The sequence below is a fragment of the Pogoniulus pusillus genome, chromosome Z (genome assembly GCF_015220805.1).
Source record: "Pogoniulus pusillus isolate bPogPus1 chromosome Z, bPogPus1.pri, whole genome shotgun sequence".
In the NCBI taxonomy this organism is placed as follows: domain Eukaryota; kingdom Metazoa; phylum Chordata; class Aves; order Piciformes; family Lybiidae; genus Pogoniulus; species Pogoniulus pusillus.
The window spans coordinates 46407645-46435408 of NC_087309.1; the positions used below are offsets into that span (position 1 = coordinate 46407645).

The 27764-nt window shown below is 39.6% G+C and overlaps 2 protein-coding genes across 3 annotated transcripts in view; one reads left to right on the plus strand and one right to left on the minus strand.

Moving 5' to 3' along the window:
* Positions 1-575: 575 nt before the first annotated feature.
* SREK1IP1 (SREK1 interacting protein 1) lies at positions 576-12696 on the minus strand. Its single transcript, XM_064140910.1, has 5 exons — positions 12581-12696; positions 8742-8789; positions 7200-7340; positions 5128-5206; positions 576-3216 (listed from the first exon to the last, which is right to left on the minus strand). Exons 1-5 carry the CDS (start codon positions 12591-12593, stop codon positions 3027-3029), a joined length of 471 nt encoding a protein of 156 aa, XP_063996980.1. The 5' UTR covers positions 12594-12696; the 3' UTR covers positions 576-3026.
* Positions 12697-12854: 158 nt separating this feature from the next.
* CWC27 (CWC27 spliceosome associated cyclophilin) overlaps positions 12855-27764 on the plus strand; it is a 142906-nt gene continuing 127996 nt past the window's right edge. The window contains exons 1-9 of one of the 2 annotated variants that reach the window (XM_064140908.1): positions 12855-13033; positions 14248-14344; positions 16876-16988; positions 18248-18391; positions 19090-19188; positions 19329-19432; positions 20475-20544; positions 23186-23265; positions 27261-27294. In XM_064140908.1, the coding sequence (XP_063996978.1) occupies positions 12992-13033; positions 14248-14344; positions 16876-16988; positions 18248-18391; positions 19090-19188; positions 19329-19432; positions 20475-20544; positions 23186-23265; positions 27261-27294 (783 nt within the window). In that variant the 5' untranslated portion in view covers positions 12855-12991. Of the gene's footprint in view, positions 13034-13391; positions 13460-14247; positions 14345-16875; positions 16989-18247; positions 18392-19089; positions 19189-19328; positions 19433-20474; positions 20545-23185; positions 23266-27260; positions 27295-27764 lie in introns of those variants that run through there. The other variant, XM_064140909.1, reaches the window with a different exon arrangement.

A 27764-nucleotide genomic window follows, 5' to 3' on the forward strand; every position in this document is an offset into this window, starting at 1 on the left:
CCCAGCTACTAGGTGGACTGCAGATGAAGGAAACACTGGGTATCTACTTTGTCTCCTGGTGCCTATGATGGAGGCTGACTTGACTTGCATTTCAGAGCTTAATGGCACATGGAGGTCATTGACTATACATTAATCTATCCATTTGGCATGCTCTTGCCTTAATTTCTTCATCCCACCCCATATACTACTTGCATAAAACAAGAATTTAATTCTGTAACTGATATAAGCTGCCAAGGAATCACAGTCCTTGTTTGTACTGGCATTGCCTTCATATTGCAACATCTCTGGCGTTTCTTGAGTAGCAGGCAGACAACTCCCATCTTGGGCCTACACAACAGCAATAGTTACATCAGGTGTTGCCCTTTAAAGTGTGACTCATGAAAAACAAGGCATATAACAATTGATATGGGCAAAGAAATAGCTGCCTTTTAACGTCAGAAGTCTTGTTTGCCTAACTAGACCTGCTGAATGTCACTTTTTTTCTGAAACAAGAGTAGGCATTTTGCTTCAAGCTGAGAGTCCAGTGAAAACAATAGTACTTGTTAAGTGTCATAGTCACTGAAATGATGCTGAAATGCCAGAAGAAAAATATAAGAATATTTATTTGTACATCACTTTTAAAGATTATTAAATATTAACTTGGCAGAGAACTGTTGATTGCAGCATCTCCTGGAATCTTGAACACTTGTGTCAAAATCCATTTACTTCAGTGTATGCTTGTAAATAAAACAGCAAGATATCCTGAAAAATAAGCTGATGCGTGATATTCTCATAGTTACAGAAATACATGAATTGAGAAACTAATGACATTTAAATTTTTCAAATTAGAAAAGCCTTTTTGCAATATGAGTATCTATGTATGCTAGTAAAAAGTGGCAAAGCATGAACACTGAAAAATACCATTATAACTACCATAGATAGCTGCTGCAATGCTGCATGCAAGGTAACTACACTATCATTTAGACAGGTAATCATTTGAATTTCGCCAGTTAAAACTAGAATCAAAAATGACTATGCAAAAGTATAAGGAACACTACTAAAATATAACAGTTGCTCTTCTGATACTTAAGAATCTGTCCATTCTTTATCATTAAATATAGTTTGACATCTAAATTACACTTTTGCATAGAAATATACTAACTTGCTCAATAAACTCTTCGGTCATTCTAGTATAGAAAAGCTTGGACAAAATCTCTCTTCAGCTTCTTGTCTTCAGGTGAAGCTTCAGAAATCAAGAAACAACTAAGGTACAAACTCCCATTCCCCAGTGCTAGCATCATGGGATCATCACAGGATGGGGCAGATTATAAGAAAAGTACATAGGAGTAACCTCAATTCCAATAACCCTTCCAATCTCATCAAGTAAGTAACTTTCCTTTTTTTCCCCACTCTTGGGAAGCCATGGGAAGGGAAGAAATTACAGCCAGTTGTATCTTAAACTGTCTTATTTAAGTATTTCCTTTGTCAACAGCACTGCCTTAAGTACCCCACAATTGCCCTGTCGCTCTCCACATAATGACTGTTTCAGAGAATTCACTCAGTCAAAAATAATCTCCAACAGCCACAGCAACACTAAGGAGATAGAACATGTTAAATTAGTATTCATGAAAGAAATGTTCTTTATACCATGCACAGGTACCAGCTAACTAGAGACCACATGATCCAAGCCCATCCCAGAAATTACATATGACATGAAAATGAGATTAGCAGCACAAAGAGCATATGCAAGGACGGTTTAATGCTCTACTGCAAGACCTACACAGAAGGTTACAGATCACTTCTCTGCTCTGTGGCTTCCTGAGTATTTTAACATTCCCTACTAAGGAATCTACAGCATGAGCTGTCCAATAACAGTACCAGTCCAAGATATTAAAATTTGAAAGACAGAATTAGATCTAGGTAGAATCACAGAATGATTTGGGTTGGGAGACACAACAAATATCAGCCAGTTTCAAGCCCCCCAACCATGAGCAGAGACACCTCTTACTAGATGAGGTTGCTCAAAGCCCCATCTCACTTCTCGGCCAAACACAGGAACCATTACACATTGAAAATCTGCTTGAAATTATCAGTCTGTCTCAAACCTACAATCTACCATACTACAAGGTATTAACTGGATAGTCTAGAATTCAGATGTAAAACTTTGATGTGCTTAACACTGCTCCCAATAGTAAATGGTAAATTTTGCTACTGACCTTAACAGGATAGATTGCTTATAGTCAAAAAAGGTCTATGAGGTTTTTAAAAACTTTTCAGTGGGAGCTGAATTAGAACGAAATAGAAGCTCCTTGATTATTGTCAATTGCCAATCTTCTCATTTCCTGTTTCAGTTCAGGTAGATATTAACCATCACACACTGTATGAACATGTTTTTTAGAATTTTGTAAGCTATCTTACTGGACAAGGACCTAGTGTTAGGAAGCGGCACTTTATGTCAAAGAAGAAATGGGTGCAACTTTAAAATAACAAAACCTAGGCAGAAAGAAAAGACTTTGGAACATTAATACTTCTTCTTTCCTTTGGTTTGTTTTCAGCTTGCTTACAGTGGTCCTGCTAAAGAACGTGTAATTGTGCTTCAGAGTCTATGACTAGATCAACTTTAGAAAATAATTTTGAAGGAGCAATCTCTTTAGCTTCTCAGTGCCCACTTGTTCCCTTTTCTGGGCTCAAACACTATTTCATATTTGCACTTACTGAGTAATATAATTTCCAAATCTGATTTAACCATTTTGATATTGAGCATATTTAAATCCAAATCTTTCCACACAAACTCTTCTAAAGTTCACCATATCCTGGTGTAAAAGATTTCAAACCACTAACCACAATAGAATTAAGAGCAGGTTTTTCTCCCTACATTTTATTAAATGGTCCATTTAATAAATTTTAAACACTGATATTTGCAAATAGATTTCTTAAAAATACATATACATCTCATTTTAATACAGCATTTTCAAAGCATAAATAAATTTGATTTGAAAGGAGAATTGTCTTCCCTGCAGAAGTAAACACAAACATAGGCCAACACCTCAGTCACTACTAGAACTATCTGAACTATCAGAAGATGAGCTTTTTTCCTTTCGTCTCTTCTTTTTTTCCTTTTTGTGATGCTTTCCTTTCTTAGTTTTGTTCTTTTTTTCTTTTTCCCTTTCTTTTTTGTGTGACTTTTGCTTTTTTGACTTTGGCCCATCCTCTTCAGTTTCACTTGATGAGGATGATCTAGTGGAAAAAAAAAAGGTAGATTGATATGTAATTAAAGGAAAAAAATACACAAGAATAACAGTTGGGTTTTTAAAAAAATTACTATCTATATGTCACAAATTGAATTTTATGGAGAATTCATACAGCAGAATCCACAGGAAAACTTAGGGTATTTCAGTCTGCGTATCAAATCAAACAAAAACTTTCTGGCCAAACAGTGTATTTATACTACAGATTAATTAACAATGGGATAGGCTAAGAAAAAGACTAAGAGTACAGGCTGACAGAAAACTGGAAGTATGGTAGTAAGACAGTTTCCACCTTTTAAAATATCACATTACCATCAACACCACTCTGGTAATGCCTTCAGGCAAATCTTAACATTTTTCTCCCACACAAAAATCTAACAGAAACAGGTATGACAAATGCAGTGGTAATACTGGTCTGTATCTAGCAGTGAGGAGTTGTTACATACACACAAGAATTAAAATGACAATAAAAGTCATGATCATTATACTCCAGAGGGCAGCTTTGTGCTATTGTTTATGTGATTAATTACTAATTACTTTCGTGTAAGGACTACAGTCAGCAGATTGACTCTTTTCTACAGTCTTCCTAAGTTAGAGCTAAGGAATGGGGAAAAGCACCAATAAACCGAGCATTAAATCCTTTCATAGAATTACAGAATTGTCAGGCCTGGATGGGACTTCAAGGATCATGTAGTTCCAATCCTCCTGCCACAGACAGGGACGCCTCACACTAGATCAGGTTGCTTAGATGCACATCGAGCCTGGTCTTAAAAAATATCAGGGATACAGCCTCTACTACCTCCCTGGGCAACCTGTTCCAGCGTCTCACCACCCTCGTGGTGAAGAACTTCTTCCTAACATCCAATCTCAATCTACCCACTTCCAGTTTTGCTCCATTCCCTCCAGTCTTATTGCTACCTCAGAAGTCCCATATCAGCTTTCCTGTAGGCCCCCTTCAGATACTGGAAGGCCACAATAAGGTCTCTTCAGAGCCTTCCCTTCTTCAGATTGAACTGCCCCAACTCTCTCAGTCCACCTTCACAGGAGAGGAGCTTCAGCCCTCCGATCATCCTTGTGAACCTTCTCTGGATACACTCCAGCATGTCCATACCTTTCTTGTAATAAGGGCTCCAGAACTGGACACAGCCTGAATTTCTGACTCATCTTACTGTAGCCTTCAAACACATCAGGTGTTTCCTATTCCTCAGTGCAGTTTCTCAGATACTGTGTCATTTTAATGACTAACCAGACTACAATTTCATCTTTAAAAAATATAAATACATCAGTCAGGGGGCCAAAACTGAGATTCACAATAAATTTGACTATCATTTTCCTTTGAGACTAGAGTAACACTTTTTTAGACTTCTATATTAAAAAACATTAAAAATCCACACATGCCAAGTAAAGCTATGGAAATTTTCCTTTACATAGTAATGTGTTACTCCGATCTGTGTATGTGCACACCGGTGTCCATGTGTCTACACATGTATGTGCATACATAGCAAATCTGAGGGTGTCTGAACTTCAGGGAGGCTTCTCCACATGACCTGAACTGGGAGGCAACACCATAATCGTCCTGACCCCTTGTTCTTTCCCTACCACATATTACACAGTATTGGATAGTCAGGGAGAGCACTGCTTTCTCAGACCTGCAGTCTTCCATCTTGCTAGAGCTTTCTGGAGTTCAATGGTCCTAACATCATAGCAGAAAGCCTGTGGCTTTACCATTACTCAAAGAATAAACATGGTCTCACTGGAAAACAGAAAGCTTTTTAAACCAAACATGTGCCTGCAAACAAAGTGTTATCAGAAGAAGCAAGTTTTCAGAGAAAACACCTATTATTTAGTAATATTTCTAAAGTTCTGGTTTGAAATTAAACCAGGTATCTTATAGAGTTACCTTTTCCTTGATCTCTTTAATTTTGGTTTTTCTTTACTTTTTCTCTTCTGTTTCTTTTTTTCTTCCTCCTCGTTTAAACCTATGGATAAAAAGCTATAGTTTAAAAAACATTTATCTGAATTAAGATGGGCATTAAAATAGGGGCTTCAACAGAAACATCAAGTTACTCTAAAATTCTTTTTAGAAGTCTTTCTTTTCTTTCCTCCAAATTCTTGTCTAGTAATTTTAGAAATACATTGCATAGTAGCAGAATATTTTATACCACTTACATTTGAATGACTTTGATGTAAGCACTAAGAATTGAAGGCCAATAAAAAGGCAGCAACAAGTTGTGACCTTTCCTACATGTTCAAATCAGCTTTAGATTTTTGTGTATGCTCCTCTATATTTTAAAAGACCCGCCCAAATGTGAAAGCAGTTCATCTAATGAAAATGCACAAAATACCAATATTTCCTTACACATACCTGAATTACTCTCACACATCCTCACTTCACAAATAGTTTGCCATAACTTAGATAATTCGAGTTAACAAACGTATTGTCCACGAATACTGGCAGAAGAGTCACCACTTATCTGGTTGTGTTTGTTACCTGTCCTAACACTGTATAGTACAGTATATCATCTTCACATTTCACTTACGCTTTATCAGACTAGAGGAAATTTCTGACCTTACATTTTCCTATAACATTTCAAGATGTATTTCTGAATTCTTCAAAATAGAAAGCCACTACATAAATGCACATTATAATATCACCTAAGAAGAAAATACTGGCATTACAATTTATCCTTAAATTTCATCTTATCTCTACCATACAAACACATTTCCACAGAGTCTGCACACTGGTACAGTTCTCATTTGCTACCATACATGGAAATCAATGGTCTAAATGTTCTGAGGGAAAATTCAAAATAATTCCACATGGGTTACAAAAATCCATTTATTTTTGGAGCAGTGAAAAACGATGAACATGTGAATATGCACTCACAGTACAAAAACTGTGTACAAATCTTAATTATATAAGGCAAATTGAAAATAGCAAAATCCAGCCTAGATTAACAGGTAAAGACACATATGCCCTTACACTACACATAGTATCCAGGTTCAGAAAGAATATGTAATAAACAATGGTATTGCAATCAAACAGCTGTTTTTTCCTGCATATATCCCTCTTCAATCAGTTTAGGTAGGGCTAAAAACTAACATTACATTCCAAGTGATATAGTAAGTGGGAAAAAAGTTTTTCCAAAGAGAATTGTGAGAAGAACTATTACAATACCAACACAGCACTCTTGACAAGCAGACTATCCATTTCTTTTGAAGTGTTTCAGCTACAGAATTCTATGATGGAGAAAGAGCAGATAAACAGCAGGATTTTTAATAGAAACCAACTGTTGAGCTTCAAATGTCAGAGCAACAGAACAAAATGCAATGTTTAACGGTGCATAAAGGGAGATATTTCATTCATTTAAGACAATCTATAGTGGAACAACCTCCCCAGCTTACTTAGGAGAACTGCCTCTTTGAAGTCCAAATTTAAACAAACTCAAGTATCTGATAAATAACTCATTCTCTCTCTGACAATCAATTGATGTTCACACACCTTCCAAGCAGTACTTGTCCAAATATGAATGTTTAAATTCAAATCATTAACTGTTTCAGACAAAACACTACTTGCAAAATGAACAGAAAAATCAGCTATCATATTTGTCATTAGATTTAGGAGTTACTACCAATTTTAAGATGTTTAAACTGCACACCAATCAAAAGATAAACTCAGAACATACAGGAGATTTTCTCCTAAGCATGTTCTTAGTAATAATCTTTTACATTTAGGAACCTATTTTGAGACATTTGAAATGGATGCATTATTAATTTCCTATGAAAGTAATTGACAACAGTGAAAAAAGAAATAGTATGTGGCTGTATCACATCTCTGAAGTACGAACGCAAGAAGTGAAAGATCTACTTTTACAGCACAGTCTGTAAACGTAGATGTAAATGGATAAAGTGAGAGCTATTACTTCAGAAGACCATTATCCAATTCAGTCTTTAAAGAACAAAACATCTTACTCTTCTTTTCACGCATGGCTTGCAATCTCTGTAGTTCTTCCTCCTCACTGTCTTCACTGCTAGTGCTGCTAACATCCAAAACAATATCTCTTTGAGGATCTACTCGGAGGAAATTTCGACACTCAAATGTCAGATGACCAGCTAAACAAAAGAAATATTCAGAAAGAATAATCAGAATTTACCTAAAAATATCAACAACTAAATAATAACTGGTTTAGTGTTAACCGGGTTTGAGAAGTGAAAAAACCCTAAGCTGCAATCTGTGAATGAAGAGGCAGAAGGCCTACTCAGAAAAAGCTTTAAACAACTGTAACAGGTTATGCCAACATTATTTATTAGTGCTTTATGACCTTCCTTGTTTATGGTAATTTAAAGATTTAGTTCAAACTTTACATTCTGCTTTTTAAAGTAGTCTCAAATTCTTCCTGAAAGAATTACCTGGGAGTGTTAAGTGCTAAAAACACTCCAGCAAGTGTGGTGTATTGCTGTCTCCCTCTAGTGAAACAGAAGAATCTTGCTTAAATGTTACATAATACCAACTAAGCCACTCCTTGACTAGTATTTTCAAAGTTACACCTCAATAATTATGACCAGAGTTAGAAACATTGTGCTGAATACACCTATTGGTATAAGAAAGAAAACCAGAATAAATTGAAGATAAAGTTTGGGAGAAACTAAGCTAAACACACAGGAATTCAAATAGCAATTGAAATAAACACATCTTTTTCATAATGAAATACCTACACCTTGAAGACATTGCTTTTAGGAACACAAATACACATTGTCTGACTTGACTACAAGTTTTCCTCACTTCCAGAAAGCTTCTGATACTGCATGTGGAAATTAAACTCTAAATCTCTAACGATACCCACGTTCTTTTAGAAGAATGGATACACAAAGCAATTCACTGACAAAATTTGTCCGAGACTAAGAACAAAGCAAGCTTTCTGCTCCTTCACCCCATTCATTGAAAATCAGACTAAACCACTGTTACAAGTTCAACATGCTTCACTACAACACAATGTCCACCCACATTCTGAAAGTTAGATTAACAATTAAAATCTTTATTAAGACTACCCTCTATTCATCAGAATAGCCACAGACATGCTTATATGATCTGAAGCACAAGCTAAACACTAAGTACATAACTTTTAAGTAACAAAAATAAGTTTTTTTAAATACAGAATGAACAACTAAGCACAGAAGGTAATATATACTTTAAATTAGTTTTTCTCTTAAAAGATTGGGCCTGAGCTGAAATGTTCGCCTAAGGGTGGAGTGAGATTCAGAAGAAGCACAAACGCTAATCCCAGCAGATACCAAAGACCGTACTTCAATTAAAATTTTCAATTAACTGTGTCACAAACATAGGATATGTTAAGCAACAGCATACATTTTTCTCCTCAGTGTTTTCAAAAGCAGACAAATGTCTAGGCAGCAAGGGAGAAAATTGCTTTTGTACTTCCCCTGCCCTCCAGAAAATGTAATTCTACCATAAATCCAGAAAATCTTTGTACTTCGTATTGCTTACTACAGACTTACGGTAGCCACACTTCTTGCATCCTGCTCTGATGTTATCCTTATTTCCACCTGAAACAGAAAATTTCATCAATTAGTTGTTTCTATGCAGAACTCTCAATTTAAAAAAAATCTGGCTTGACAGTGCCAATAGGTAAGAGTAATCATGCCTCAGACATTGAAGCACTCTAGGTTCTCTCTCAAAAAAAAAAAAAAATTAAAGCAAAGTAGTGCATTTCTAAGGTCACTATTCTGTGTAGTAATCTATCAGAACATATTTGGCTAGTATAAACTGCTACAAATAACCTGGTTTCACATAACTCAATGTCAAATTCCCATTTATTAAGACCTTTCCATTATATTTTTAATGATTATTCTACTTCTCTGGAAGCTCAGGTCCTAGTTTAATGTCAGTATGAACATGATAATAGCTATCTGAAATGTCAGTGATCTCTAACTACACACCACATGTGTACTTGTAAATTCCAGTAGTGCATGATGTTCACAGGTATCCACTGCAAACGCTGAACCAATCAAGCTTGTCTTTAAAAGGCAAGTAAAAAAAAAAAAAGAGATGAAAAATCACTCTTGAGAAGTGACAAAAGATTGAAGCAATTTTAAAATAAAAGCTAAGAAAATAGATACATTGTTCTGAATCCAGGCAACATGGCATGGAATATGAAGAATTAATAGTTGCAAGGACACAGATGTTGAATAAAGAGAGTGACAGAAAAATCTGTAGATGTTATGCAGAAATGAAGACCTTAAAACTGCAAATTTCTTGTAGTTTCTTATTTGAGCCCACCGTAAAGGGAAACAAACATAGTAGGACATGACTCAGAAGAGAAACCCCAGAGACCTGTCCCCAAAATAGATCAGTGTTATTTTTAATTGTCTGAGTCTATTCATAAAGAAAATCACTACTGAACTTCAAAAATCAAAGGGTGTCCTTCTGTCTTCCAACTGAACAAAGTTATATACAATTTTCTGAATAACTTGATCACCTATTTAAATAAATAAGCAAATGTAAGAAAAAACCTGTAACAGAAACTAGAGAATCAGAAAAGGGGTACATAGACTCCATACATTTAAACTGTAATTTACTGAGAAAAGCACTGTCCCTAGAAAATTCTACTCAAAGTAACAGGAGAAAACTTCGAATCCCAGGTTTAAAAACTACCTTGGAAGCTTGGACAAGTCATTGGTCTGTGGCTTGAAGTGCACTGGAAAGCTACGCAATAAAGATACATACATTCCATTATGGCATACATCTTTCTGCAGATCCAAAACCTTAGTATGACATACTCCCTTCGAGGCCTATAAATTCATCAGTGTTTAGGTGCCTGGTTTATCTTTTGCGAGAAATGCAGAGGAGGCAACAACTCATAGAACACAGAATAAAGCGTCAAGAAGCAAGCAATGTGGTATCAAAGATTAACTCAGAATAGGATCTGTTTGTTCACTACAACAGGAATTAAAAAGCACAATCATCCCAGCTACCTACGGTGTCCTGGCTTTCTGAAATAATAAACTTCATCCCTGTTGTGTAACTGATCTGTGAGTACAGTCAGGTACATGGTACAAAATATCCTCATAAATGCACCTGTATGCATTACAAGATTTCCAACAGAAAAATCCAGCCGATGACAGAATATTATCACCAAATACTTCCATCAAACTTCATAGAATCATAGAATCATAGAATCAACCAGGTCGGAAGAGACCTCCAAGATCATCGAGTCCAACCTATCACCCAGCTCTAGCCAGTCAACTAGACCATGGCACTGAGTGCCTCATCCAGTCTTTTCTTGAAGACCCCCAGGGACGGTGCCTCCACCACCTCCCTGGGCAGCCCATTCCAATGGGAAATCACTCTCTCTGTGAAGAACTTCTTCCTAACATCCAGCCTATACCTACCCTGGCACAACTTGAGACTGTGTCCCCTTGTTCTACTGCTGGTTGCCTGGGAGAAGAGGCCAACCCCCACCTGGCTACAATGCCCCTTCAGGTAGTTGTAGGCAGTAATAAGATCACCCCTGAGCCTCCTCTTCTCCAGGTTAAACAGGCCCAGTTCCCTCAACCTCTCCTCATAGGATTTGTGTTCCAGGCCCCTCACCAGCTTCGTTGCCCTTCTCTGGACATGTTCCAGCACCTCAACATCTTTCTTGAATTGAGGAGCCCAGAACTGGACACAGTATTCAAGGTGTGGCCTGACCAGTGCTGAGTACAGGGGAAGAATAACCTCCCTTGTCCTACTGGCCACACTGTTCCTGATGCAGGCCAGGATGCCATTGGCTCTCTTGGCCACCTGGGCACACTGCTGGCTCATCTTCAGCTTACTATCTATCAGTACCCCCAGGTCCCTTTCCTCCTGGCTGCTCTCCAGCCACTCAGTCCCCAGCCTATAGCGCTGCTTGGGGTTATTGTGGCCAAAGTGCAGAACCCTGCACTTGGCCTTGTTAAATCTCATCCCATTGGCCTCTTCCCACCCATCCAGCCTGTCCAGGTCCCTCTGCAGGGCTCTCCTACCTTCCAACAGATCAACACCTGCTCCTAGCTTGGTGTCATCTGCAAACTTACTGATGCTGGACTCAATGCCCTCGTCCAGATCATCAATAAAGATATTGAACAGGACTGGGCCCAGCACTGATCCTTGGGGAACACCACTTGTGACTGGCTGCCAACTGGATTCTTGTAGAATCATAGAATCAAGCAGGTTGGAAGAGACCTCCAAGATCATCCAGTCCAACCTAGCACCCAGCCATATCCAGTCAACTAGACCATGGCACTAAGTGCCTCATCCAGGCTTTTCTTGAACACCTCCAGGGACGGTGCCTCCACCACCTCCCTGGGCAGCCCATTCCAATGCCAATAACTCTCTCTGGCAAGAACTTCCTCCTAACATTCAGCCTATACCTACCCCGGCACAACTTGAGACTGTGTCCCCTTGTTCTATTGCTGGTTGCCTGGGAGAAGAGGCCACCCCCCACCTGGCCACAATGTCCCTTCAGGTAATTGTAGACAGTAAAAAGATCACCCCTGAGCCTCCTCTTCTAATTCTGTTATTACTTTTGTCTTTAAACACTAATATTAAAATCAAAGTTTTAGACTAGATTAAGCTTCAAATTATTAAAAGCAAACAAATTACTAGAAGCTTCATTTACTCAGCTCCTTCTCCTCAGGTGTTAAGCCTCAGGAAAATTAAAAACCCAGCAGCAACCACTACTAAGGACCGAAATAATTCAGCAGAGCACGAGATTGCAAAAAACCAAAAAGCTCTGCCAACAGCTGAATGCAGGCACGTCTTACTCAAGATCCCTTCTATAATGGGGACAAGCTTATTATGGTCTCTTCTTAAGAAAAAAAGCTTACCAAAGCTCAGATTTGTTCAGCTGCCCTCCAACCGAACACTAGCCATGCCTCATGGCTCTAACTTTAAAGGCGGCTCGTACTAATAGACGATAGGAACGTCGCACTTGGCCATCACTCATCCCAAATATCGGGGAGAGGCCTCGCATGCACGTCTGCGCCCGTAAACGGCTGGTCTCACATTCACCCCACTCCCAACCCTCTCAGTCCTTCTCCCTCTCTCCCGCTGCCCAAATGCCAGCTGGTTTACAAAGTGAGCCGCGAAGACTACAACAGCGTTTCCCCCCCGGTTGCCTCTGCGGCCTTACAGAGATCCGCCGCAGCTCCGAGTTCCCTACCTCACGCTTTCTACTGCGACACGCGATTACGCGGGCCACCCCTCCGAGCACTTTTCCATCAACTCGCCTCTTATTTCTCCTTCCTAACATGCCGACCCATGAGCCAGCAGCCTATAGCCACTTGTCTCCCCGCAGACCCCGCTGTGAGCTCCTCACCCGGCAGCGCCATGCCTCCTCCCGCCGCTTTTCTCACCGGCCCGGCCCAAGCCTGCAGTAGTGCTTCTCCCCGCCGGAACGCTTTGCCGAACGCACTCTCAGACCGTACCACTAACAGAGGGACGGGAGAGCTCAGTACATGTTGGGGGCAGGAGGAAGGACTACGGCTCTGTAGGGAAGACTTCTGATCTTCCTGAAAGGAATGTCTTGTTTACTGACTCCCGTAGAAGCTTGCAACAGGAACCTAATGCTTTCTTTCTTCCTCCTTGGCTTGAGCAACCTCCTCCCCACCTCCCCGAGCTACATAGAGGGGCCCAAGGTGGCGGGTGGTAGGAAGCGTTAAAGGGGAAGCGTAGGTGGCCATCGAGGCTAGGTGGTTGGCCAATTTGCTGGGACGCTGCTTTCCTGACCATGAGCAACATCTATATCCAGGAACCCCCCACTAATGGCAAGGTGATGGTCGCTGGGGGGTGAAGGGTAGACCATGCCGTCAGGGTAGGAAATCTGTGTCGCGGCGCGGGTGAAGGGGCAGCGCATGGCGTGCGGGAGTGAGCTGCTGTTGAGGTGACTGCGCGGCTCGGCGGGTTGCGGGAGTGAGCTGCTGTTGAAGTGACTACGCGGCTCGGCGGGGTGCGGGAGTGAGCTGCTGTTGAGGTGACTGCGCGGCTCGGCGGGGTGCGGGAGTGAGCTGTTGTTGAAGTGACTACGCGGCTCGGCGGGGTGCGGGAGTGAGCTGCTGTTGAGGTGACTGCGCGGCTCGGCGGGTTGCGGGAGTGAGCTGCTGTTGAGGTGACTGCGCGGCTCGGCGGGTTGCGGGAGTGAGCTGCTGTTGAGGTGACTGCGCGGCTCGGCGGGGTGCGGGAGTGAGCTGCTGTTGAGGTGACTGCGAGGCTCGACGGGGTGCGGGAGTGAGCTGCTGTTGAGGTGACTAAGAGGCTCGACGGGGTGCGGGTGAGGGAACTGCTCGGCGGGGCTTTGCGTGCAAGGGTGATGCGCGCTGTGTCGGGGAGGCGGGCAGTGTTTTGCACTGCGGTTAGTGTTGAGTGGAGAAAGTTGCGGAAATCATACGTTGCAGGAGATGAGGACACAGTGCAGGAGAATGTGCGCTGTATGCGTGTGATGCTCGTCGTTTTCATGTTGCTTAAAGTTAGGTAATGCAGCCCTTAAGACACGTTACCTGAGTCAAAGCCCGAGGAGTGCTTTGCGGATATGTAACCGAGAGCAGTCCGTAAAGCGTTTCATTTCTTTTCCTCTAGGCTTCTCTTTATTTTACGTTCTTATTTTCATGACGGTTTTTCACTGAATTTAATGGCAGTACTTTGAAGAGAGATATTTGCCTTTGTGTATTTATGGCATAATTAAAAAACAAAAACAAACAAACAAACCCCCACAAACATGTTCTTCCGCTACGGAAGGGTATCTGAAGTTTCTGTCATAGGTCGGGTACCGTACAGTTGGCCATGAGGCCTTATTATGAATATTAATTCAGAACTGTGTCTTAATTTGTGATGGTACAGTACAGAACCAACAGTAAGTACCTGGCACATTTGCATGTCTCCTGCTGTTACTAATATAATACATGGAGACATAACCTTTAAACTTAAAAAGGGTGTTCTTTAACCAGTGACAAAGTAAAGCTGATTGTGTATTTGTCTATATTTTTATAGGTTTTGCTGAGAACAACAGCAGGAGATATAGATATAGAATTATGGTCAAAAGAAGCACCAAAAGCATGTCGAAATTTCATCCAGCTTTGTATGGAAGGTAATGACGGAATGGGAGAAGAGTTGCTGAAATCATTTCATATGCAATCTTTATGTCTTTTTTTTTTGTTTGTTTTTTAAATACAGATCATAAATAATTTAAATATGTTAATAATTTTTAATATATTTTTAGATTGTCAAATAACACCCAGTGTTTTTCAAAGTTATGAAGGAACTTGTGGGGGGAAATTAGATGTGGCAGTTGATGTACTCTTGCTGAAAGAAGCTTATGGAAAAAGCTTGGTAAGGCTTACTTTCAGCAAGTGTCTACAAAGCCTAAAAACTTTAATGTATATATGAAATGGCAGTGGTGCAATATCACAGTATCATCAGGGTTGGAAGAGACCTCACAGATCATCAAGTCCAATCCTTTACCACAGAGCTCAAGCCTAGACCATGGCACCAAGTGCCATGTCCAGCCTTGCCTTGAGCAGCCCCAGGGACAGCGACTCCACCACCTCCCCGGGCAGCCCATTCCAGTGTCCAATGACTCTCTCAGTGAAGAACTTTCTCCTCACCTCGAGCCTAAATCTCCCCTGGCACAGCCTGAGGCTGTGTCCTCTTGTTCTGGTGCTGGCCACCTGAGAGAAGAGAGCAACCTCCTCCTGGCTACAACCACCCTTCAGGTAGTTGTAGACAGCAATAAGGTCACCCCTGAGCCTCCTCTTCTCCAGGCTAAACAATCCCAGCTCCCTCAGCCTCTCCTCGTAGGACTTGTGCTCGAGGTCTCTCACCAGCCTCGTCGCCCTTCTCTGGACACGCTCAAGCATCTCAATGTCCCTCCTAAACTGGGGGGCCCAGAACTGAACACAGGACTCAAGGTGTGGTCTAACCAGTGCAGAGCACAGGGGCAGAATGACCTCCCTGCTCCTGCTGGCTACACCATTCCTGATGCAGGCCAGGATGCCACTGGACATCCTTCAAAATTCTGATTTCTGTGTCACCATTTTTACTATTTTTAAATCTTTCTTACACGAGTACTCGTAATGTTTTGTCACCTGAAGTTTTTTTCTGTTGGTGGAAGCTTTGTAATGCTCTTCACTACAGTAGTGGGTGCCAGAATAAGATCTTCCCTCTGGGAAAAACTGTGACCAATATTTGTGAAGAATCTGGACCCTTTATGTATTTTCTAGCTGCTGCTGGAAAAATGCATTTGCAGAGTAGTTACGAGTTCTTTCAGCTCTTCTCTATTAAGGAAAATATAGCAGTGTAGGATTTATGCTTCCAGCATGAATCCAGCCTGTTCTGTCTTCTTACACCCAACATGAAGATGCAGAGATTATTTTTTGCAAGGGTAAATCAATTCCTTGGCAAGTCTTAAGAGGACAGTTTTTCTTAGTGTTAAAGAACTGGGTTTTGGTTTTCTTATGAATTTGTCTGAGTGCAGTGTAGGATCTTGTGTTTTGCTTTGTATACCAAAGTATAAATGAGTATCCTAGCATGTAACTGTTCATATGGAGCTATACTGCAACATTTACAGATTCTGCTTTGTCTTGCAACATACTGTAGATTCTTTTTTTTTTCTTCTAAGCAAGCAGAAATATGTATCAAGTGAATTTTTCATCCCTTTTGTTTTCTTATGATCTCAGAACCCTTACATGATAGATAAATAAAAAGTAAATTGGGGAGCAAAATGTACTACATGTTTCATTCTCAGAAAATCAGCAGTTTGGCTACAGTGTAGATGATGAAAGCAGTGATATCTGTATTCCATACTGATGAGTGTAAATGCTAATAATTCAGTGTGTGATATAAATAAGGATATATATGAGGTGTTACCTGGCACAGAGAATCATTTCTGCTTCTAAATTGATGCACTTTCATAGTATTGTTCCAATGGTAGAACTTAAAACCTGAAAAGAAAATAATTTATCAGTGTCGCCTTGTCATGTGCTGTCTTTTGCTATGGCATGACATTGATTTTTCCTAAGTGTCAGCAGCAATACTATGAAACTGAGGTAGAGTCAAAAAGGAGCTGTAGAGTGGAAAAAGAAGAAACCCAGTGTAAACAGCAGAATCCAGTTGCAGTATTTGCATTCTGGAATTTCAGTCGTGGTCCAAGGACTGGAGTACCTCTGAGGATAGGCTGAAGGAGCTGGGGTTGTTCGTCTACAGAAGAAAAGATTCTGGGGGACTCCATAGCTACCTTCCAATACTTGAGGGGAGCCTACAGGAATGGTGTCTAGCAATAGAACAAAGGTGAATGGTTTTAAGATGAGGGAGAGTAGGTTTCAACTGAATCTTAGCAAAGATGTTCTTCAGTACAAGGATGTGAAGACTGGATTAGGTTGCCCATAGGGGTTGCAGGTGCCTTCTGCATGGGGTTACTGAAGGCCAAGTTTGATAGGCCTTGAGGCCTCTCTAGTTGAGAGGTTCCCCCGCCTCTGGTGGGGAGGTTGGAGTGGATGGTCTCTCAGGTCCTTTTCCAACCTGAGCCATTCTATGATAATCTGTATTATTTTTTTATGTGGTGACCACTTGCATGTATTTAATATCCTAATATCCTTGTTTGTTTTTGGTTGTTTTTTTTAGAGTATTACAATAACACAATATTTCACAGAGTAGTGCCTGGTTTTATAGTGCAGGGAGGTGATCCCACTGGTACTGGATCAGGTGGAGATTCAATTTATGGGGCTCCCTTCAAGGTATGTATCTGGGTGTCATATTAATTAATTATTGCTTATTTTCTGTCAGTTGTTTTTCCTACCATGTTAAGCTGTGAGAAAACAAACCTTAGATTAGAAGTGCAACACTGTGCACACACAATAATTGCTTTCTCAAGTTGTTTTGGTATTTTTGCATGTGCCTTTTTGAATTGAGAGTTCTTATATCTAGCTGTTTTGATATTGTGATAAACCTTACTAGCATGAACTTCACAAGGAAAAATAGGGGAGGGGAAGAGTGAAGAATAGGTAACTGTATATGGCAAACTCAGGTGTAGGAATGTACAGTGCTAGACACCTGTGTCTCATTTAGCAAAGATCTCTTGAGTATTTTATACGTGTCTGTTGGTATATGTGATGCATTTCCTTGGTGCTAGGGTAGACTCATAACATGAATATGAAGTCTGTGAAAGAGGTTGGTACCTGACTAGAGATCACAATATGCAATACCAGTATTATAGTAGCAGTGCTGCTTAGAACTAGTGATATCTCAGTATTGCAATGTCAAGAATTGCAGTACTGCTATGGTGTTAATATATTGCTCATCATTTTCATCTTACTTTGAAAGTAGTCTGATTCTGTCATCTTGTGGTCTAGAAAGCATTCTTTCTATCGATTTTTTTGCAATATTGTACTCTTAGAACCTCTTCTTGATCTACCAGGTGTTCTATCATAATTAGACCTTTACCTCTAAGTACTGTGGAAAACAAGAACAATAATTTTACAAGAAAGGTGTGAAATACGTGTGTTTTCAGAAATGCTTTGGATTTTCTTGATACTGAGAAGTTAGCAGATTCCAGAAAAAAAAAATTAATAACAATAGATTTTTAGCCAATGACTGGAAGTAGAGAAAGTTAGCAAGACAGAACTGAGAGCTGTAATGAAATCATATCTCATTCTTTTGTCAATATACTAGTTTCCATTTTATTTTTTTTTTGTTGTTCATTAAAAATATGTTTATGATTTCTTATGAAAAAAGATCGTTCATGTATTTGCATTATAGGCATTAAGAAGAAAAAGGAATGACTGAAAGTAATCTTTTCTGCTAAAAACAAGCTTTTAAATACAATTGTAGCATTAAGTTTCAAAAGACTTTTGGTTTAGTATTATTTGAATTTAAAAGAAAATTAAACAACATATTTTCTCTGTGTGCATGCTGATATAAATAAGCTCTAGCTAAAGAAGTGGAAAAAATTAATTAGCTACTTAAATTGTGTTCTTTTGTTTTCTGTCTTTGCCAGGATGAGTTTCACTCACGACTGCGATTTAATCGAAGAGGGCTTGTTGCTATGGCAAATGCTGGGCCCCATGATAATGGGAGTCAGTTCTTCTTTACGTTGGGTCGTGCAGATGAACTTAATAACAAGCACACAATCTTTGGAAAGGTCTGCTACATGAACTCAAACTCCAGTTTGACAAAAGCTACTATAAGTTTCTCTGTATTAAAAAGCTATTTTAGTGACATTTGCTGCTGTGTACAGTTTAATTTTATTTCACCGCTTTTAAGCTGTCTCTGTTCTTGTTTCCCATTACTGGTAGAAAAGTTTTTATGGTTGTTCCCGTAATTATGTACCTTGTCATTTTTCATCTGAATTTTAGTTTCATATTGTGCATGCTTTGAATAATCTTACCAATACTGTTATGTCTTTTATTAATCAGTTCATCTAATACTAGTGACATGCTAGGAAATTCTGTTTATAAATTCTAATTACCCCAGAAGAATTGGGAAAATGAAAAACTTAAGATTAATTACCACTCTTGAAAGAAAATCAAGCAGGTGTTTTTAAATTTCTTTTCCTGTTTCAAATCTCACAGTAAGAATTTTTCATCTTCTCCTCCATACAGTCTCAAAATTGCAGGTTTAGATCCCTTTATTCCTTCAACCTTTGCTGTTAAATTTAAAAAAATACTGAAATATTTGTATGCTTCACTTGCTGCATTTGAGAAGACTTACATGCTTATAGTATTTCCTGTATAATTTGTAATTTCAAAAATGTTTACATAATATTTGTCTTGCATTTTGCAGAATAATAAACAAAAATTTTAGACCAAGACTCTCTAACCTCTTTCTAAAATTCAACAGGTTACAGGGGATACAATATATAATATGCTACGCCTGGCTGAAGTGGAGGTTGACAAAGAAGAGAGGCCTCTCAGTCCACACAAAATAAGAAGTAGTGAAGTATGTTTGAAGTTTGACATTTTTAATATTCTCTTGTTCATACTGCCCTAGTATGTCATTTTAAAATAAAAGTGTTGAACAATTCAATTCTAACATAGCAGGTATAAAAGAGGTGTCTGAAATATTGCTTATTTTAACAGGTTTTGTTTAATCCTTTTGATGACATTGTTCCAAGACCAAATAGAAAGCTGAAGAAGGACAAACCAGAAGAAGAAACAAAAAAATCGAAAGTAAAAGGCACAAAGTAAATATATACAACATACATGGTGGTTATTTTTCTTTCACCTTTATTTTGCGGCTTAGTAGTTTACTATTTCTGTTTTTGAAACAAAAGGCCATATCAAAATGTGCGGATAAATATTTTCTAATCTTAGCAAAACCTCAGTTTCTGAAGAGTTCATACATAATCTAGTTGCTCTCAGAGGTTCCTGTGCATCAGCTGAGTTGTAATGGGTTTGTGCATGTTTTTGTAAGAGAGCTAAAAGATAGTTTAAACCTTTCCCACAGACAAGAACATGCAGTCATTCTTTTGGACCAAGATGACACTGAAGTTAAAACTTACTGTAAACTGGTTCATAGCTTAGTTGTTCGAGGGTTTTGAATTTTACCAGCTGCCACTTCTTTTCCACTAAATATTTGGCAGAAGTCATGGCAACCTGGGAAATTTCAGTTTCTGTGGATGAAATGCAGTAGTCATAAGCATGCACTGAAAAGTAGTGGGAAATCTAAAGTGTGTGCACACTGACAGTTCTGTTGAACAGAAATCTATTATGTGCAAGTAATTAATTTTGAAAATGAAAATTTGAAGATCATTATTTCTTATAATTACATTTTGTGCATGTGTGTATTTGATGCCTTTCTGAGCAATTATACCTTAAAATTTTTATGTTTGATACTTAGCACGCTGCTCTCTTTGGAAAAAAAAAAAAAAACAAAACCAAAAACAACCTGAAGAAAAAGCAACTGCTTTGTTTTCAAAGCTCTTCAGCTTTTAAGAGTCTGAGAAAGTTAATCAAGGCATAATTTCTTAAGTTCCACCTTACCATCTTCTGAATGATAGTTACCATCCTGATACTTTTGGCTGAGAAATAGAATAGGATGTGCTTCTCTAAATATTCATGGTTTACTGCAAAAAAGTGTGTTGCAGTTATTTGGAATTGGTACATTTAGCAGGACAAAAAGTTGTTTTAAACCATGGCATGCAATTTGGAAGTAGTATTCTAGTTTATAGAATGTTAATAAGACAGTATTTAGAGTTTTACTAGAAAATTTATTTTCTCTCAAAGAAATTTTAACCTGCTGTCCTTTGGGGAAGAAGCCGAAGAAGAAGAGGAGGAAGTCAGTAGAGTTAGTCAGGTATTGTACAAAACTATCCCAATTTTTCAGTTCAATTCTAAAGTACATTTTGTGTATGTAAGCTTTAAAGTTCTTAATCTTGTTCTTGTGTTTGAGTTTTGAACAACAATACTAGAAATTATTTAAGTTTTATGGTTCCACTATTTTAACATATTGAAAAGAACCAGAGCTTTAGCTTTTCTGGCTTTGGAAGTACCTTCAGTTATATTTTACATTTCCACAAAGTCCCGTTTCATAGTGCAGATCCACGTGCTCTGTTTTAAAATTTGTCAAAGTGACAGATGCTTCATTCACATCCTAAATTATATGAGTATGATTAGATGACAAAATACTTGAGATTTGAAGTAAATCAATTTGTTCACTCTCAGTGCATTGTTAGCTCCGTTTTCTTACGTATGTCCATTCTGTGTGCAAACTGAAGTGAGATTACTGAGTGGGAACTAGTGCCTTACCATGATCAAATATTGCACTGTTGTGAATTATCCATATTCACATAATGAGGGTTACATAGGAAGTCTTTAGCCTAACGTTTCCTTTCCTGACTTTGCCAGAAGTTGCCATTCTTCTATTGCTGACAAGTTACTTGTCTAGAGCCCTGGCCTTTCATATTTATTTGTATAGTTCAGGTATCTACGTGCTTCAGTTAGTGATCCAACTGTGTGGTACTGAGTTCTGTACCAAGTGTCAAAAATGGTCCACAGGATTTAGTTAAAATACGAGACACAGCTGTGAATAGTCTTGAGTGACATTACAATGAGATGGTATCAGTCAGAGTGATAGTAGGGGTTTATCACAACAGTAGCTTTGACTGTTTTTCTTGCCTGTTTCACTTCAGCAGTCAGGGTAGCTATAGCTTAGCATGCTCATAGAATCACAGAATGGTAGTTCACAGGGACCTTCCCCCTGCTAGTGCAAGTATACCTGGATCAGCTTGCACAGGAACATGTCCAGGCAGGTTTTGAAAATCTCTAGAGAAGAAGACTTCGCAACCTCTCTGTGTAGCCTGTTCTAGTTCTCCATCACCTCAAATTAAAGAAGTTTCTCCTTAAGTTCAGCTGAAATCTGCTGTGATCTTTCTCTTCCCCCCCCTGCTTTCCTTTTCCCTGCTCTGTATTTCCGCAGCTTTCTGCTGCAGTGTGCACAAGTAAATGTCTTGGCTAAGTTTTTAGTCTCACTGCAGCGCACTGTTGGGATATCATCAATTAAGGGGTAAGAACTCTTTCACTTAATGAGTTCCTAAAATTAATTGATCAGAGGGCTGGAACATCTCCCTTAACGGAGACAGACAGGCTGAGAGAGTTGGCACTATTTAGTAGAAGTGAGTGTGAGCCACTAGGCAAGACTTAATTCCAGCACAGTCAGTGCATTCACCAACAGGGGCACAATATGGATGAAGCAGGCAGAATTGGTTGCTAGTAACAGGATGCATCGACAGTCCCATACACGACAAGCAATAGCCAAGACCTACCCGTAGAGTCCAGTCAGGAGCAGCAAGAGATGGAACTCAGGACTGGACTGGGGACAGGTCTAAGTGCAACAGTCCCAGCCAGAAGACAGGGTTAGTGTCAGATACACCCTTGACATGTTAGGCAGTGAGAGGATTGTCAGACCTGGTCTAAAATGATGCTTGTGGTCAGAGGAGCTCCAGATAAAACTCCAGGCCATTAAAGTCTATCAGTGCATTCAGAGACTTGATGATGAGGCTACTAGTGGTTGCTGCTTAGTGTTTGAACTGGAGTATTCAGCATCTGAACTGCTCATTTAATTGTCTCTGCTTGTTTGGAGCAGTTTACAGTGATGATATGATCTAGCTCCCACATACTTGTTGAAGGAAGTAATTTTTGGTATTGTTGAATGTGTCCTTTTTTTCTGCATAATAAAAAACTGAAATTGTGTTTGAACGAGTGAATGTTATTATTCACACAACTGCTGTCTTTCTGAAAGGATTATAAAATGTGACTGAATTGGAGACATTAATGTCACAACACAGACTGCTTCTGTAACAGATATTTTCAGTCTGATTTCAGTCTGAAATGTAGATGTACTTTTTGGATTAGCATGCAGAATGCTTTCTTACTACAGTCTTTCTGTCTGAGGATCTTTTGTAGTTAGATTTGTTTGACTGCTTGCTTCAGTGGATGCTTCCTGTACAATGTATTGCAGGTTGATGTGTTGCAGTTTGTTACTTTATTGGGGCTTTTTACCTTACCTAGGGGCCTAATTTGCATCCTACTAATTGATAAGTACTGCATTGACGTAGTTATTTGTCTTATATCACTACTGGAAAGTCATTCTTACCTTTTCAGTGACTTCATGTTCTAGACCACATGTTTTTTATGATATGTAATAACTGTGAAGATTAAACAATCTCTTCAATATTGTTTTTTTTCTTTTCCTTTTTTTTCCCTCCTCTCTCTTTGAAAGTTGGTGCATTGCTATTAAAAAAATACTTTGTAAATCCATAGGGGCAGTTTGATGCTCCTCTTACTGGAATGCCTTCCCTATTCTTCAACTATTAAAGTGTTTGTGTGTGTTGGTTGGTTAACATTGACAAGAAAGAAGTTATTACTCTCTTATTGTTATACTTCTTCATCATCTGTTCTCTCAGACACTGAAATTTTATGTGTTTTTTTTTAAACAGAGCATGAAAGGCAAAAGTAAAAGTAGTCATGATCTACTGAAGGATGATCCACAATTGAGCTCAATTCCTGCTGTCAAGAGGTAAATATATGATTTCCAATTACCAAAACAGATCTACTTCCAGGATGTGATACCAAATTAGCATCATATTTGTCTGTCACTCTTAAGAAATTAAGAAAGATAATTCCGTATCAGACCAAATATTTGTCTGCTGTCACCAACAGTGACCAGTTTCTGAACCTGGCTGCTGCTGGCATCATTTGATAAATTATGACTCTTAGACTGGAAAAGATAGTGAGCAGTCAGTCCCTTTTTACCTTTCGTTACCGCAGTTTCTTCTTCGTCCATCTCCTTTCTAGCCTAAACTTTTAAAGCCTACTCAACTTTCTTTCACACTAGTGATTGTTCTTGTTGCTCTTCCCAGCCCTATTTTTTGTTCCAAAATATCTTTTTTTTTTTAAATCTAAGCAGCATATTAAAAATTGAGTCATGAGTGGATGTATGCTTGCATAAAGACGGTCTCTGCTTAATTTTCCATTTCTTAATTCTTACACTTCTGATTTTCCTTTTTAACCACTATTGAGTGTTGAGCTGAGACTATTCCATTGAAATATATCAACTCCCAAGAATTTGCTAGTATAGTTTGCGTTGAAAGTTGCCTCTAAAGGTGATATATATTCCAATCCCTTGCAATGAGCAGAGACATTTTCAGTTAAATCAGGTAGCTCAGAGGCCAAGCCATCCTGACTTCAGTGTTTCCAGGGATGGGGCATCTGCCATCTCTCTGAGCAGCCTATTCTAACATTTCTTCACCTTCACTTTGAAAAGTGTCATCTTTATATCTAGTCTGAATCTACCCTCTTTTAGTTAAAGCCATTAGTCCTTGTTTCAACACTACAGGCCCTGATAGGAAATCTGTCCTTTTCTTTCCTGTAACCTACTTTTAAGTGCTGAAATACCACAATAAGGTGTCCCAGAAATTTTATCCAGGCTGAATAGCACTCATTCTCTTAACTGTTTGCTAATAGGAGGGGTATTCCATCCCTCTGATTATTTTTGTACCACTCCTTTTGAGCTGCTCCAGTAAGTCCACTTCTTTCCTGTGCAGAGGACTACAGAGCTGCATAGCATCATTGAATCAGTCAGGGTTGGAAGGGACCACAAGAATATCTACTTCCAACACCCCTGCAATAGGCAAGGACACTCTATCCTAGATCAGACTAGTCACACCTTCATCCAGCCTTGCCTTAAACATCTCCAGGGATGGGGCCTCAACCTCCTCCCTGGGCAACTCATTCCAGGATCTCACCGCTCTCATGCTGAAGAACTTCCTCTTCATGTCCAGTCTGAACCTACCCATCTCCAGCTTCACTCCATTCTTCCTGGTCCTGTCACTCCCTGACAGCCTACAAAGTCCCTCCCTAGCTATTTTGTAGGCCTCCTTCAGATACTGAAAGGCCACAATAAGGTCGCATGGGAGCCTCCTCTTCTGCAAACTGACAGCCTCAACTCTTTAAGTCTGTCCTCATAGCAGAGCTGCTCCAGACCTCTGATCATCCCGGTGGCCCTTCTCTGGACATGATCCAGCATGTCCACATCCTTCTTGTAATGAGGGCTCCAGAATTGGATGCGGTACTAGAAGTAGGGTCTCACCAGAGCGGTGTAGAGGGGGAAAATTACCTCCCTCGACCTGCTGGCCACACTTCTTCTGATGCAGCCCAGGATCTGATTTGCCCTCTGGGCTGCAAGTGCACACTGCTGGTTCAAGTTGAGCTTCTCATCTACCAGCACCTCCAAGTCCCTGTCCTCAGGGCCGCTCTCCAGACCGTCATTGACCAGCCTGTATTTGTGCTTGGGATTGCCTCAACCCAGATGCAGGACCTTGCACTTCGTCTTGTTGAACCTTATGTGGTTGGCTTATGCCCACCTCTCCAGCCTGTCCAGGATCCTCTGGATGGATCCCTTCCCTCCAGCGTGTCTCTTGCACCACACAGCTTGGTGTCATCAGCAAACTTGCTGAGGGTGCACTCAGTGCCACTGTCCATGTCACCAACAAAGATTTTGAACAAGACTGGTCCCAGGACTCATCCCTGAGGGACTCCACTTGTCACTGGCCTCCACTTGGACATAGACCTGTTAACAGCCACTCTTTGGGTGCAGCCATCAAGTCAATTCTTTATCCATCTCGTGGTCCACCATGTTTCACCAGCTTGGAGACCAGGATGTGGTGTGGGACAGTGTCAAAGGCCTTGCTCAGGTCCAGGTAAGTGACATCAGTTGCTTGCCTTTCATCTCTGAATGTTGTGACCTGTTCATAGAAGGCCAACAGGTTTGTCAGGCAGGATTTGCCCTTGGTGAAGCCATGCTGATTGTAGCAAATCAACTCTTCACTATTCTTCTGTCTCAGTAGTACCTCCAGGAGGATCTGCTCCATGATCTTACTGGGCACAGTGGTGAGACTGACTGGCCTGGAGTTCCCTGGCTCCTCCTTCCTAACCTTTTTGAAAATGGAAGTTATGTTTCCCTTTTTCTGGTGAGTGGGGACTGCACCAGACTGCCATGACTTTTAGAATGGAATAGAGAGGGGTTTAGCAATCTCATCCACCAGTGTTCTCAGTAGCCATTTGGTCCCATGGACTTGAACACTTTAGGTTCTTCAGATATCACAAACCTGATGTTCACTTATGATGGGCAGTTCTTCCTTCGAGCCCCTGCCATTATCTTCCATGACTGCAGGAGTGTGGCTGGGGGCCTTTGCCAGTCTTCTTTGCAGTGAAGACTGAGGTAAAGAAGTTGTTGAGAACCTCAGACTTTTCCATGTCACTTGTGTCCATTTCACCTGCTTCCTTTCTGAGGGGGCCCACGCCTTCCCTGGTCTTTTTACCATTAATATACCTGTAGAAATTCTTGGTGCTCACTTTGACCTCTCTAGCTAGATTCAATTCAAACTGTATCTTGGCTTTCCTAACCAGATCTCTAGCTGCTCAGGCAGCTTCCTTCTGACTTGGTTTTTGTCTTTTTAACCATCTATTGATTTGTACTTGCCCCAGGATTACTTTGTTTCTGTAATAACCTGTGGTTGTAGATTCTGTGTGAGTCCAAATAAACGAGAAAGGTCATATATGATCACATGTAGCTTCTTCAAAGCACTCCCAGAGGTTGGTAAGGCAATTCCCTTTAAAGCTATGTCACAAATCCAGCACAGGTAATTATACCTCTTTTATTGTGGCTTCTACTTGTTCAGGATTAACATCAGAATTGCAGTTGGATTCTTTAAGGTATATAAATAGTCTTCAAATATTTTTTGTTTAAATTATAATCCATTATTAAATCATTTACTGAGAGTTTTCTCAATCAGTTTTTACAATTAATTTAATTGATTCCAACAAATTTAGAGTTTCTTTGATGACCATGGTGAGTTATCACTGGCTTAGAGTTCAGCTCAAAGCCTTGACTTCGGGAACTCCTTCAATATTCTTTGCTTTGTTTCTCTATCAAAACTTCTTTAAATTATGCAATGAAAAAAATCTTCAAGGTTTTTTCTTATTAATTTGTGATAATTAACAATGGCTCTGTTAGCTGCAGTATATTCAGATAGATTCCTTGTTTAGTGCACTAAATTGTAGCTGCATTACAATTGAAAATTCTGATGTTAAACTTATTATTATAGTGCGCATCAAATATATCCATATAAAGAAGACTTCCTGAAATATAGACCATTGTGAATGAAATGCTGAAAGTTCTTTGATACGTGAAATCCAAACCATCCATTGTGAGCTGCTTTTGTTGTTTGAGGTTTTTCTTTTAACTGTATACATTAGTGGTTAGCCTAGATAACTCAAGATATAATATGGAAGTCTTTGATTTTATCCTGTGTTCTTCAGCATTTCCAATTACAGAGGATTATGACAATCAAATGATAGAAAATACTAGTAAGTGATATTTGTAAGATGAATGTGAGGATTATATAAATTTGAATCAGCTTTTCAGTATTTATAGAGAACTTTGATTTTTAAATTACATTTTTAATCTCCTCTCATTCTTGGAAGTAATTATGGTTATTTTTATTCTTTTAGTGAGGCAGCAAGTGAAGAAAGGGATTTGAGTGAGGTAAGTAACATTTTTTTAATAAATAAGACTTTCATTTTTACCATGTGTGAACACTTAAGTGTTTTTTTAAACTAGTTCAAGTCAGTTTTTCAGCAAAAGGCTGAAGGTCCTTTCAAAGATCACCTGCCCTTGTTCTGGTGGGCGACTTTAACCTACCAGACATCTGCTGGGACTTAAACACTGCAGAGAAGAAGCAGTCTAGAAGGTTTCTGCAATGTGTGGAAGACAACTTCCTATCCCAGCTGTTACGTGAGCCTACCAGGGGGGCAGCCCTGCTTGACCTGCTGCTCACAAATAGAGAGGGGCTGGTAGGGGATGTGGTGGTTGGAGGCTGCCTGGGGTCCAGTGACCATGAAATTATAGAGTTTTCAATACGTGGAGAAACCAGGAGGGGCATCAACAGAACCTCCACACTGGACTTCCGAAGGGCAGACTTCAGCCTATTTAAGGAACTAATTCAGAAAGTTCCT

Excerpts from the sequence above, each read along its gene's own strand:
- SREK1IP1 (XM_064140910.1), bottom strand. Across the intron at positions 7,341-8,741 it reads ATGCAAGAAGTGTGGCTACC|CTGGTCATCTGACATTTGAG; the intron begins GTAAGTCTGTAG and ends TCTTTTGTTTAG. Across the intron at positions 3,217-5,127 it reads TTAAAGAGATCAAGGAAAAG|ATCATCCTCATCAAGTGAAA; the intron begins GTAACTCTATAA and ends TTTTTCCACTAG.